Raw genomic sequence first — 13,725 nt, 5'->3', positions numbered from 1 at the left:
ACATATCTTTCTATTGGTGAAGACAGATTTGAAATCGACTATGTAACGGCTGAGATATGAGCGGTTAAAGTAAGCGTTCCCATTTTTTTAGACCCCCTTGGTAGTCCGCGTAACTTTTTACCCCCTTGGTATTCCGAGTGTTAAAACCTGTTTTCAAATGTAAAAATTAAATCATTCGTAAGGAAATGAATTAAAAATTAAATTAAATTATTAAATTATTAAAAAAGTACCAAGTGTTAAAATTTCAGCAAAATAGGCAATTAATGGTCAGGATCGATTTCCGAAAAAACTAAAAAAAAAATGACTAAATCCAAAAGAATGAATGAAACCAGTTTCTGCAAGCTTTATTACAATTCACCACTCACCACAGACAGACAAAGCCGTACATCGTGTTGATTATTCGTTTTTTCCCCACTAGAATGCGCCACCAGTGTTAATATTTCGAATTCAGAAAGCTTCATTTTCGCTTCGAACCTTTTCCACGCATGCTTTTTGCTCACCTATCGATCCAACAAGTTCCCGCCACTCTTAGAATCACATTTTTCTATATTCCTTTAACTCGACCTCCCATCAATGGCCAATCCACCGGAGGAAAAACTCATCCATTCCGATGACTGCCTGGACGTGTATCTCACGAAACAGACCACGTCGGCCATCGGTTTGCGTTGGGACTTTCCCGAGCCATTACAGCTGTGCGAACCGTTCGACTTGTTCAAGGTGGAAAAGTGCTACAGCTGCAGGCGTAACCGCTGGGACGTGGTTCACTGGGGCAAAGGATGGTCGGTTGTGGTTCGAAATCTCGAACAAAATCTGTGCTATTCGTTCCGTATCAACGTGCTCAGACAGAATGAGGAGGACGGTAGTTTCACTTACCTGTGTCGGTCGAGAATATTTAAATCATTCACTCTACCGGATGTTCCGTCAGCGGTGGCACTGTTCAGAGCAGTAAAGAAAAGTCAATCGGCTCTTGTTCGCAAGTTTCTCAGTGTCAAACCGGATCTAGTTAATGTGCCGGTCAACGGTGAGACACTACTGTATCAGGCAGTAAGGAACAACAATCTGGAAATCGTAGATCTTCTGCTGGAGTTCGGAGCCAATGTTCACCTTGGATTGCCGATTAACGGAGAGACTCCCCTTCACGTAAGACGTCCAACAACCGATTTGATATTTGGTTTAACGTTTGTTCTTACTTTCAGCTAGCAATTTACAACAAAAATGTTAAGATCGCTCGGCACCTGATCGAACACGGGGCTGATTTGACCTCAGCTAACTGCATTGGCATGACGGCTGGGCACTACGCAGTGGATGCCAATGATCTTCACACGCTCAAGTTCGTACTGTCTCACGGCTGTAGCTCGGAGGCACGCGATCGATGTAGTTGGACATTAATTTTCCGGGCGATTTTCATGCGTGTCGATGCTGAGATTATCAAGCATTTGATAGAGAAAAAGTGCCCGTTGAAGGTCCGTGACCGCAACAGACTGATGCCACTGGATTACGCACGGTTGATGGGTCAGGAGGAGGTCATCAGAATGATTAAACGCAGACTTAAGATCTAAGGGGGAGGCTTGTTCGATTATTTACAGTGTAATTTTGCGCACAATTTTGAAACGGTCGCTTTTTTGCATTAAATAAAACTTACCTAGTAATACTTAAACCAAAACAATGATAATAAAGACACGCCTACGATGAGCTTCAAAGCGATCTTCGGAGGAGTATCAGAGAAGTGACGGCAAAGAGAAGAGTTGCAACAGTTTCTTTCGTAGCACCGTTCGTTTTCTGCTGCTCTTCCCAGCCTTCATCCAGTTTGTCCCCATCGTGATCCGGGTGGTGATGAGCATCGCGTTTCTTCCGAGTTTGTTCGGGCTGCTCTTCGACAGGTTTAATAATGGACAGCTTCGTGGAGATCGGTTTCACGCTTAGATCTTTGCTGCCGTCCTGTGAATTGATTCCACCGGGGACCAGCGGGTTCGCATATTCGGAAACTGGTGGTTGAACCGGATTTGCTCCTCGCACTCCGTAGATCGGATGCACATCAGGCGCCACGTAATCGGAGATGGGAGGGATGTCCCCGCGGAATGGTCCGAATTGAGGATTATCTCGCACGAACTGTTCCGTCTTCGAAACTGCTTTAATCGACTCCTGTCGGACGTTGCTGGATGACTTCAACAGCGAAACATCAAGCACTGCCTTACCATCGTAGGACACTGCGGAACCTTCGGGATAAACCTTGATCACGTTTTGTGTCACCGGTGGTAGATAAAACGAATCGACTCGATCGTCGGCCATCGCCATTTTGTCTTCGCCCACCTCCACGTTCATTTGTTTCAAATCGCCACTCAAATGCTCTAATCTGCTGCCCACCACATCCTTTTTCCCGTCAACTTCAGCCGACTTTTGCGCCATTGCCATACTGTCCAGGGGCGAAGGGATAAACATCGGCTCAAAAGCCTGCCGCTGAGGCTCTCCACTTCCGATCATCAGTGCATCACTTTCGATGGCTTCATCGATATCGTAGTCCTGCCGACGTTGAATCAAATTCCCATGATGTCGCATCTGGTCATCGAACTCGGCGTTTGTTTCGCCTTTCCGACGATAAATTGGTTTGAAACCACTCTCCACCACAACCGAACTTGGTTCGAATCCTGCATTCGGCGGTTGGTCCACCGGTGTTTTGTTCTCGTGGATATCGTAAGGCATCTTAAAGATCGGTTTAATGTTCAGGGGTTCCTTCATGATCGGTCGCCTGTTGTACCGGATCGGGAGGCTAATGGGATTTTGTTCCACCATTTTCATCCCCATGCTGAGATGGGGTGACATTTCCGGGATCATGTACTGGGCTGTTTTGGTAGGTTTAATGACTACCATTTCCATCGATTGAGGTGGTGGCACTTTACGGAATGGTTTGATCTCCGTCGGTTCCCCTAACAGCAGGATGGGGGCGATGGCTTTCAATGGGAGTTTGTTTTTCTGCATAAATGGTCGCATCAGTGGGCTCATCGGTTTCTGGTAATGGTTGATGATCATGGAGGGTTGTGGGATGTTGAAAGGGCGATTCGGGCGTCCGTTGATGGGCCGTCTTTCGACGGCGATTGGTCGACGCATTGGTAACTTTACCGGGCGGAATATTGGACCACTGTTGGGAGGTCGTAAATATACCGGTAGTCCGGAAGAGGACAGCACCGGTTTGGCGGAATGAACAACCTCGGTTTGAGATGGACCTTGCTCGTGTACGCTGTAGTTACCGTAGGTTTGGTTGCTTTTCAGCTTTTCCTCCAAATCTTCCGCTGCTCGGATGCCTTCTTCGATGATTTTTGTCATTTCCGGATCGTTTTCCAGGTCTAGTTTGGGATCGTCTTTCGCTTGCTCTTCGTTCATTTTGTGATTTTTGATCACATCTTTCTCACTTGATTGCTGAATAAAGTTTTCGTGCTGTTGTAGGAAGGTATCCGATGGGAGCAACTTCGATTCGTGCCGAATCGAAGGTTCCGCGTTGATTCTGTCATCGTCAGGTTCTGCGTACACTTCGTCGATTTCACTGGCAGCTGCAATATCGCAAGAATCATGCACATTGATACGCCACCCAAGATAACGATGAGTAAAACATTGATAGTACACCGTATCCGGGGTGTTTGCATCTGGCGTCCAGCTGATGAACCCTGGCTCTCCATTATCACACTTCAACGTCAGAGAACGCTGGTATGCTCCAAATGAGGGATACGAGTCGGCTGGTGGTCCATCCGGATTCGGAACCCAGTTGCATAGACGGCCAACACCGGTTGGAATAAGGTTCCCGTTGCGATCCTGTTGGACTCCGGCAAAGATAGTGATGTTCTAAAATGAGAGGGGAAAGTTTAGAACATTTTTACTATATATCCGAGATAAAGGTTAACCTTTCTGACGTCCTCTTCTTGGTGATGATATCCACCGACAGGATCATCGGTAATATAGAACGGATGGTACTTGGCTGGCACCTCCGAATCATGTCCACCTTCGGTAACAAATGTATAGGTTCTTCCGCGTACTACGTTGATCTCCGGAATCAGCAACCCATTGATGTACCAGGAAACACCCCAACCAACGTGACCTGTTGAGTATACGATCACGGTTAGTTCAATATTCAAAAGAAGACTTCGATCCTACGAGGGTACAAAGCAACCACATTAAATCTCACTCACCGGTAATCGAAGGATACCCCTGCTTGCCACCGGTCGGTCCCATCTGAGCGTAGAAGACACCATCATCCGGTTCGTCGCATTGAATCGGTGGGATTTCCCAGGCGCCCGGTTTTGCTGCGGGCCGTGCTGTCGCGGGTGCCCTGGGTCGCTGCATCGCATCAGCCCGCCGGTTGGGTTCCGAAGTTCCGGGTCGTTGCTGGGGACTTTCTTGCGCCGCTTTCTGCTGGTCGGATTCAGGCGTTGGACAGTTCCAGTAGGGCTGTCGTCCAAAGTCGACCAACTTGTTGTTTTTGAGGAACTGAGAATGATAGGATACCTCGTATCGTTGATTCAGTGGTCCGATAGCCCAAACGATAGCCTGAGATATGTTGGTAAATATTGGTAGATCGAGGTGATCTGTTGCTCGTAGTGGACGTTGATAGGTGACGATGGAATAGCCATTAACCATGGCAGCATTCAGCAGGCGAATTGAGTTGCTGTTTTCGCTGATTCGAGTATCTGGACAACTTCCACGAGAACCGGAGCACTGGGACTTGGCATCTAGATAGTAGTCCTGAGCGTACCCTTTACCGGTAGCTTTGTCAACCCAGACCACAGCTGCATCGGCTCCAACCATCACACTTTTTGCGCTATCCGGCGAGATACCAAAGGCCATGTACTCGCCATCCTCTGCGAAATAGAAAAGACGATCAGACCCCAGGTAGATACAAAAAAGGAAACAGTAATTCGTTTTGTAAGTGAGCGGTGCTCGTAATGCAGCATCATCTGGCGGTTGAGTAATAATTAGATAATCGCTACGGTGTCAACGCACTTTAATTACAATGTCGTTAAACATACCCCTCCGACATGTATTCCCGGGATCAGATTGCGCGAGTGGGCATAAAGTGTTAAACTATTCAGCCGCCGGCGTTGCTGACTGGAATGGTGTGCGGTTTGCGAGTGTAATAAACCGTCACCTCGCGACGTTGTTGACTTGTTTATTATGTGAGTAGATTGGAACATTTATCGGTACCCGACAAGCGATCTTGATTACGTGACAGTACCACTTTCTTATGATGCTAGACGCTGCCAGCAAATTTCCCAATGACCTTTGCAAACCGAACGTCGTGTCGTGTGGTGTCATTAAGGTTAAGAGACGAATGTTTCGAAACTCCCCAAGCAGTGAAACGAAAATCACATCATGTTGGCGTCCGTGTCCATACTCATTATCCGCATCGGTTTGGATTTCCTGCATCGAAGACATAAATTATCCTCTCATTGCAGACGACGCGCGTACGGAAGGAAAAAACTGCATTGAATAATCAAGTTACGTGATGACTCGATCCGATCAAGTAAAACCATCACGGATTGAGCTGCAATGACCGGATTACTTCGGAAAACAACCGTAACTGAAACCGTTGAGTAGCCGAGAGCCTTGGACCCGGCCAAACTCGGGGTCAATTTTGTGCAAAGTCACCCCAATTACCTATTGAAATCCACGGCCAAGGCCAGAGTCGGTCATTTCACTCAAGCACCAGCCCGTCAATCAAAGACCCGTTGCGTAAGATATGTTTTTTTTTGTCGTCGATCTAAATCTACTCACCTAATTTGGCCACCAGCTGGATGACGATGCTCTCGCCGGCGACGGCCCACCGTACCTCGAACGCCAGGTCATCCAGGAGTACTTCGCAGTTCAGTTTGGACTGTTCGTGGGGGTTGTTGGTTTTTGCGAGCAGACATCCAACAACAACATTTGGGAAGAAGATGGAGGAGAGAGGGAGAAGAAGAAAAACGAGGAAATGTTTTAGACCCTCGTGATATGGGACACAAAAAGATTGATAATGTTTAGAAGGGGGCCAAGAGAATGTATATGGAACAGGAACATTTGAACTCAAATCGGGTTAGTGGTTAAACGGTTAGTATGAATGGGTGCTGTTAGTCTGCTACAGGTGAAATTTACAATGGCATGTCTAGTGTAATTAGTGCGGGAGAATAATGTGATAAATTGACGTCATGTAGTTGCAACAGCTGATCCTTTAAACCTTTAATCAGCTATGTTTGAGCTGAATCCGAGAACGGATTGTTGCAATGAAACAATCCAAGAGTTGAAGGGTGAAGCGATAAATAATTTGTCGACTTAAATTTGGCGTACTTTTGGCTCTTTTCATATAGAAAAGATATGTAATCGCCCAATTTTCGACGATTTTAAACATGTATTTAAAAAACTCCTGTAAGCTCAGAATTGTGATATTTTTTCTAGAGCAAACAAATGACGTCATTTTTATGAACAACTAACGCCTCTACATGCCCGCATACAAAGTTGAGATCAATGGTGTAGTTATTGATTTGAACTTGACATACGTGGATCTACTGAGGGACTGGATTTGCTGTTTTCCTCTTGCTTCCAGCGATGCCAGATTTACAGACATATCTGTATTTTACAGACTTTTGATGTCTCCTACAGACGTAGCCAGAGATCTACAGACTTTTAAAAAGGTAATAGTGTTTATTAAAATTGCGCTAGAATAACTGTTTTCGAATACGAGTGATTCCTTCACAATAGAATTCTACTTTCAATCTATTTTTAAAGTAAAATTTTAATGAAACTAGGATTTACACAACCATCTACAGATTTTTACAGACATTTTAGTTATTCTTCTACAGACATTTCAAAAAAAAAACATGTGGCATCGCTGTTTGCTCCTGTGAGCGAAGCTTTTCAGTGACAATCACATCGAGCGAGAGTGCTTTGCGTATTCTTCGATCAAAATCGTCTGCATGATCGGTTGTTTTACAAGCAAATGGGTCTTTGTAACAATATTTTTTTTTCTCTCTCTCTCTCTCTCTCTCTCTCGAAAAGCCGCCATATATACTAACAATAGAAAGCTCTGCCACAAATCCGAAGCAAACAGCGCCTGGTTTTAGACAATTGAGAAGAAACAACAACGCTTCCAGGAACACCAGAAATCTTATGTGACATGTCAACCAGAGATTAGAGGTATTTAACTTAGTGTAGGATTGGTTGGACCTAAGCTGGGAATCAGCAATTTTGTGATATTACGAAACTCCTCCCGGCATCGAGGAGACTTCAATTTTCATGCTACGGTATAGGGTTATCTTCTCGCTGATAATTGATCTAGCTTACTCTACGATTTTTGCTACAGCTTTAAAAAGGTGGCCTGCTTTACTGCCCATAAACACATTTCCGTTTCTGTTTGTGCCTATGAACAGAGATGCCAGATACTTTTTCCAAATGTCTGCAACATTAATTTTAAAAGTCTGTGAAGTACCAAAAATGCCTAAAGTAAATAAAGCTGTAATTTGAAACTAGTGTAACCAAAGGCCTCTATTTTCAAAAATCTGAATATATGCAACCAAACTAAAAAAAACTGTAAATATCTGCAATCAAATTAAAAAATCTGCAAATATCTGCGTCATCGAAAAATCTGCAGCTAAAATTAAAAGTCTGTGAATTTGCAGACATGTCTGCAAATCTGGCATCTCTGCCTATGAAACTGCGAAAACGAGCGGAAAACGTTTGCAATAATTTTTGCTACTTTTGTTGAAATTTTAAGTCTGTCTTGTTCGTTGTTTATTCCGGACTAACGGAACCGTAATGTAGTCTTCTGGAGCCTTTGGTAGAGTCTCAGTTATGCGCCTTTTTGCTGTCTGCTTTGGCTTTCTTTTTCAGCACGACTTTCAGACAGTAATTTTGTGTGTACCTGGGAATGTTACTCCTGACTTATTTTATGACTTAACCTCACTTATTTTATAAAGTATATTAAGATTTTAGTGCCCCCTCAGGTTTGGCGCCCTTGTTGGGGACATGAGAAACTGTAACATCGACATTATCAATTCCTACTGTTTAATGCTTATAAGAAAAACACTTAATATTGACACCGGATATTACGCTCGAAGAGTAAATTTGCTGGCTTCGAAACAGTGTTGCTAAAAAGTTATAAGATTTGAATAGTTGTTCTAATGAAAATAATCAGGTTTAAGATACAAATATTAGAGTAACTTTTCAAAGATTTGAATGAACGGTTCTCGGATGTGACCAAAATTTTAAGGATCCACTAAGGGATTTTGAGTAAACTCAAGGCAGGCGAATAATATTGCTTGTTGTGAGAACTTTACGCGAGATTGTAATGTATATATTCCAGCTGCAAGGGTAGAAATTGAAGGTGTTGTCAACGATGAGAGTTTGACATGCAAGGATCTGCTGTAGTGCGGGGTTGGCTGTTGTAGAGATCGCTTATTTCAGTCGGAGAAAATATGGCATTGCAAATGTTTGAATTCAGTGTTAATCGTGGGAGATGGTTTGAAAACATACAACCAATCAAACTCTTATCGGGTGACGTTCGCTGGAACCGCTTTACCTGGTTCGTCTGCCCGTCCGTCTGTTTGTACCGCGGGTCATGAATTGCTCTAATTGTAAACACACAGCCACCTACTGCAGCAATAAGGACCGCAGTGGAAAGTACAATGAAAATCACGTGGAAGATTTGTGCAGTAAGAATGCTGAAATGTGTCCTTACTGTGCAGAGATTCCGCATGATATCTACTAAAGCGCCTCCTTGCGAAAAGTTCCACGGTAGTTCCATTCCTTAAGGGAGGCAATCAGATATATACGATGCAAATTTGGATAAAAATTAGGTCGTCAAATTCCAATTTCGCATTAAAAAATCGATTAATGTGTCAGTGTGATACAAACTTTCTTATTGCAGCAATCATTCTTATTATAATCGTAGAGGCCATACGCTAGACGGGGCTCCAAAAGTGGCGTCTCTTGGAAATGCTGTAACCAAACTGAAGCAATTAGCCCCTGCTCTCGGAGTATTAAGATCAGAGAAGAAGTTCTCAGCACTCTCCGGAGTAGTTTCAGTTTGAGAATAATCGCCGCGCTGAAATTATCAAACTCTCGGACATTGTGAACTGGATAATAGTAACTTTCAGTATTGCTGATTATTATCCTATTAAAAGTCTGTTGTTAGCTTTTCTACCTACAGTAAGAATAATTTTAAAACAGTTGACTGCTAAATGGCTGCTCCTTTCAGCGATTGTATCCTTCAATGGCTAACTCATCGAATGATGTCACGGATTTGGCCACTGTTCTACAGTGGAATTGCAGAAGTATCATCCCGATAATGGATTCTTTCAATATTTTTATTCGCTTGATTCTTAGTATTGAACCTCTAGAATAGTCTCCCGCAATCTCGGTGGCCACACTGAACTTCTTTTGTTTTAAACTCATCCCAAAGGACCAAAGGAGTGACATTAATTTTTTTTAGCCAAGTCACACCCAACGATTTATTATATCCCCCTAAACTGAAACGGTCGGTACGGTTGTCCTCGTTTCTTCCTTCTTTAAGATTCAAAACAATTCGTTATTTAAATTATTCAATTAATGAATAATTTAATTGACCAACTCTGCACAGTAGGCCTGGCCGTTTTAATATTCGCGACATATGAAAATATGCTTCGAATATTAATATTGACAAGAAAAACACTACAGAATAACTGCAGTGTTTTCCAGGATGCTTTTCAATACTGGATGTGTAAGGGTTAGAATAGAATAGAATATGACAAGACAAGACAACTAGTAAGCGATTTCTGGAGCCAGCGTGAAGCCAATTTGACGTCTTCGAATTTGACTAATGGGATACTGTTTTCGTTACCACAGGGCTCAATTCGCAGAGTTGGCATCATGATCAGTGAGACTAGACTAAAAAAATAATTTGAATTCGTCAATTATGTATCGTGCAATTTCAATTCATTAGATAACGTTGAATATTTGAATAAAGACTCGACATATCAATAATTTATATATTTGTATTATGACGGAATGTTAAATTAATTAGTACCAGCTAAATTTTTGGGCGAAATGTTTGTTAATTAAACGGACATTGTGTTTTATAGCAACATATCTAAATACGAAAAAGAAATTCGCTGCACTGCCACGATCGCTAGTCGCATGCAGTCAATTGTCATCAATTATTCAGCAGGGCACAAAAAAGCAAGAAAACCGAAAATAAGAAGCCAGTTGTCTCGTCTTGTCTTAGTTTTAAACAGCCATGCATTCCTCACGTGTATTCACTATAACACTTGGGGAGTGCGCGTAGCGTATTGGTAAATCGATTGCCTTGTACGCAGCGCACCTGGGTTCGAGTCCCGACCCCGCACATAGGGTTAGAAATTTTTCCTAAAAGATTTTTATAACCCGAAGAGGCGAATGACCTTAAGGTTAAAACCTCTATAATTGAAATAAAAAAACTATAACACACACAAAGATTTCAAACTATCGGCAACAATTTGACAGCGATAAAAATACAGTGTAAACAATACACTCTAAACGAATTCTACCCAAATTATCAAAAGAAAACAGAAATTTTATTTCTACAGCGTTTTTTTCGTAATGCCATTTGATGCGGGACACCCTTTAATAGCGTTTTTATCGAAACCGCGTTTTTCAAATTGGCGAACACAATATCACAAAAATTATTCAACGAATTGACTTGATTTTTTTATGAGAATGCACAATATGTGTAGCCTGTCAATGAACCATTTGTTCCGGACCAAAATCACTTGATACGCATTATACTAGTAATAATGCTGAATTCGCATTAGAATCATGCTTATTTACAGATAAATCATACGGTTCGTGTTTTGGATGATCAATCAAAGTAATGAGTGTCCCATATCAAATTGCATCACGGAAAATAACCCATTGGGTATTTTGTCTTGAAAATTTGGGTAGAAGTGGTTGAGAGTGTATTGTTTACAATGTATTTTTAACACTGTCAGTTTTTCAAAAATTGGACAAAATGGCGTCACTCAAAAAGCAACGTCGCGAATTGATTTTGTGCAAGCACCTGGAAAATCCTCAACTCTCTCATCGGAACATCGGAAAACAATTCGGGATCGTGCAGTCAACGGTGAGTCATGTGATTAAACGTTACACTATCAAACTCTGCGCATCGAACGGAAGGAGAAATGCGGTCAGAAAGGATGTTCTATTAGTGATCAGGATCACAAAGCCTGTAGTGAACTCGTTTAAGCGGAATCCCAACGCTTCGATCAGGGATGTGTCCAAAAAGTTGAATCTGTCCCAGTCTTTCATTCAGAGAGCCCAGTACTGGGAGGGACTGCATACGTACAAAATGTAGAAGGCTCCAGATCATAACGTACGGTCAAAGACACTAGGAAAGTCACGGGCCCAGAAACACCCAGATGCCGACGAAGCCTCATTGTCTCATCATGGATGATGAGACTTCCAGCAACTCCATACACCACTGTTCTTCACCACCCTGTAGAATGTTTCGTAGGAAGTAAGGAAGCAGAAACTTTCAGTTTGCCAATAAATACATTATTTACCAAGCGATTTGCTCATGTGGCAAACGAAGTGCACCGTTCGTGGGACTAGAATCGGGGAGATCTACCTCAAGGAGTGTCTACAGAAGCGCCTACTGTACTGTACTGTACTGTCTACTGAAGCAACATGAGGGCCCTGCGATCTTCTGGCCGGATCTAGCTTCGTGCCTCTATTCAAATGTTATCCTGAAGTGGTACGAAAGCAACGGGGTCACTTTCGTACCGATAAAACATGAACCCCTCCCTCCAACGCACCGGTACTAAGGCCCATCGAAAAATGCTGGACAATTTTGAAGCAGGCACTAAGGAACCATCCCAGGAGGTAAATCAAGCAGCAAGACGTTTAATACTAAATCCAGACCGAGTTTGGGAACTGGTCCAGATCTGAGAACTGTGCCGGATCCGGAAACTGCCTATAATTTTTATTTGGCTATCCAACCTACCCAGTAAAAAAAATCCGTAATTTGCGCTGGTTTCTGCCAATATTGGGCAGTTTCCAGCCTGAATTTGGCCAGAAATTCAGCCTGAATTCCGATTGGTTTGACCTGACACTAACACTATCATAGAAATCGACCGAATTATCCTACATGCGAACAAAGCCGAAGCTGACACATACTTAAAAAGTGTTTGGTACAACAACCGAAATACGTCATTCCGCCGTTTATTACCTTCGCGGGAATATGAGTTTAATTCCGTAATGCGCAAATGTGTGGTCTGTTATCGAAAAGACAATAGAATCTTACGCAAAAGTAATAGAAACATACCCGTTGGATTTTGGGTGCAATCATAAAATTCATTCATTGAGAGTTCATTGATGACGGCATTTTGTAAAACTCAATACAATTGGATCAAACGGGCCCTTTGACTTATCACCCGGTGTAGGAGAGCTTTCTCGCGGTTAATAACTACAACCAGTAAAGCCCCTCCATTACCGCTCGAAAAGCAGGACAAGTACTTTAAATTCTTTCATCTTGCGAATCCCATTAGCCACAATAGACGTATGTTCAAATTCTTTCAAATTAAATAAATATTTTGCTGCTATCTACACAACACCATACGGTTTATCACATACAGAGACAGTAGTAATGCAACGCACTGAACCCACCACCATTAGAATCGCGGATACTTACAAGCGCATACAATTTCAGTCCGAGTCACATTCCACACCGGAAAGGGCCGATGTGGTTCTCCGACGGAGGTAGTACTAGAGCTACAATGCAGCAGAGGTAGTAGTGGCAGTAGAGGTAGATTAGAAAAAAAAAACTCATTGTCAGAGAAAGAAGACGCCATTTTTGATCCAACCGGAAGAGTGTTGCCACTCAGAGCGTGGATACATAAAATGCGTTTTTTTCTACAATAAGCCATTCTCTTACAATAAGTTTTTCTAATGTAGACAGTAGTTTTATTTAGTGGTAGTGTATGTAGTAGCCCTACAGGAAAAGATCAGGACTGCGTGATTGTTAATTGCCTACCATAGTTACCAGTTTTGTACAAGAGTCCATTGCTCCAACAGCAAGCGCCAGCAGCCGGCTACCAGTGATTAACAGTCTAATTCACACGTGTATGTCGGTACGTGTGCCACCCTGGCTTGGCGCTAATTGGTCGTTTATAGCTCGTTTGTGTTCGATTGTCATTCGGTCGGTTTATGTGAACGGGTTTCGGTACAAGGAGGGGGAAAAAGTGACAATTACGAAAGGTGCCATTGTTTGTTTGGAAATAAAAGTGTGGAAGTGGTCCTCGTCAAAATGCTGTCGCATTTGAATGCTGCATGTTTAGTGTGCTTTAGCAATGGTTATTAGCTACGAATGATTTCTGGGTGCACTTGGCGGATGGGTAGGCCTCGAGGCGGGTGCTTGACTCTAGATGGCGATGCGGTTGTGCGGTTTGTTTTGTTAATGGAGTGTTTTGATTGTATTATTTAGGCTTGAAATTGGTTGGGTATAGCAATAAAAACGAGCAATTTCACAATTTTTACACGAATCGTACAAGAGCTGTTTATTGTAGCCGATTTTCATGGGACAAATTGAAAATTTCCTTTTTTTAAATATAGAATACTGAGTTGAGAGAAAAAAAGCACCTGAAACGAAACTTGGTATGGTTGTTTTACAAACTATTTACAGAGTTGGTTGTGTGGTTTTGTGAGCTGCGCGGAAAACTTCTTCGTTAAAGCGTCGGCAGATAGTTTATGATTTTCCAT

At 42.7% G+C, this 13,725-nt stretch overlaps 2 protein-coding genes across 2 annotated transcripts in view; one reads left to right on the top strand and one right to left on the bottom strand.

Annotated features, from left to right (window-relative positions):
* Positions 1-541: 541 nt before the first annotated feature.
* On the top strand, positions 542-1,636 carry LOC131677130 (putative ankyrin repeat protein RF_0381). The gene is made up of 2 exons (XM_058956754.1): positions 542-1,140; positions 1,197-1,636. Exons 1-2 carry the CDS (start codon positions 574-576, stop codon positions 1,557-1,559), a joined length of 930 nt encoding a protein of 309 aa, XP_058812737.1. The 5' UTR covers positions 542-573; the 3' UTR covers positions 1,560-1,636.
* The window catches only part of LOC131677127 (protein Skeletor, isoforms B/C), a 38,364-nt gene continuing 26,200 nt past the window's right edge, over positions 1,562-13,725 (bottom strand). The window contains exons 5-8 of the mRNA XM_058956748.1: positions 5,761-5,860; positions 4,179-4,847; positions 3,894-4,087; positions 1,562-3,834 (exon numbers count right to left, since the gene is read on the bottom strand). Of these exons, the coding sequence (XP_058812731.1) occupies positions 1,696-3,834; positions 3,894-4,087; positions 4,179-4,847; positions 5,761-5,860 (3,102 nt within the window). The 3' untranslated portion in view covers positions 1,562-1,695. The remainder of the gene's footprint in view (positions 3,835-3,893; positions 4,088-4,178; positions 4,848-5,760; positions 5,861-13,725) is intronic.

This window comes from Topomyia yanbarensis, chromosome 1 (genome assembly GCF_030247195.1).
Source record: "Topomyia yanbarensis strain Yona2022 chromosome 1, ASM3024719v1, whole genome shotgun sequence".
NCBI classification, from domain to species: Eukaryota; Metazoa; Arthropoda; class Insecta; order Diptera; family Culicidae; genus Topomyia; species Topomyia yanbarensis.
Note: the sequence above shows the minus strand (reverse complement) of the source record. Positions and strands in the feature narration are given on the sequence as shown.

Coding starts and splice junctions, on each gene's coding strand:
- LOC131677130 (XM_058956754.1), top strand. CDS start 574: ATGGCCAATCCACCGGAGGAAAAACTCATCCATTCCGATGACTGCCTG. Junction 1,141..1,196: donor ACGGAGAGACTCCCCTTCAC/GTAAGACGTCCA, acceptor TCTTACTTTCAG/CTAGCAATTTACAACAAAAA.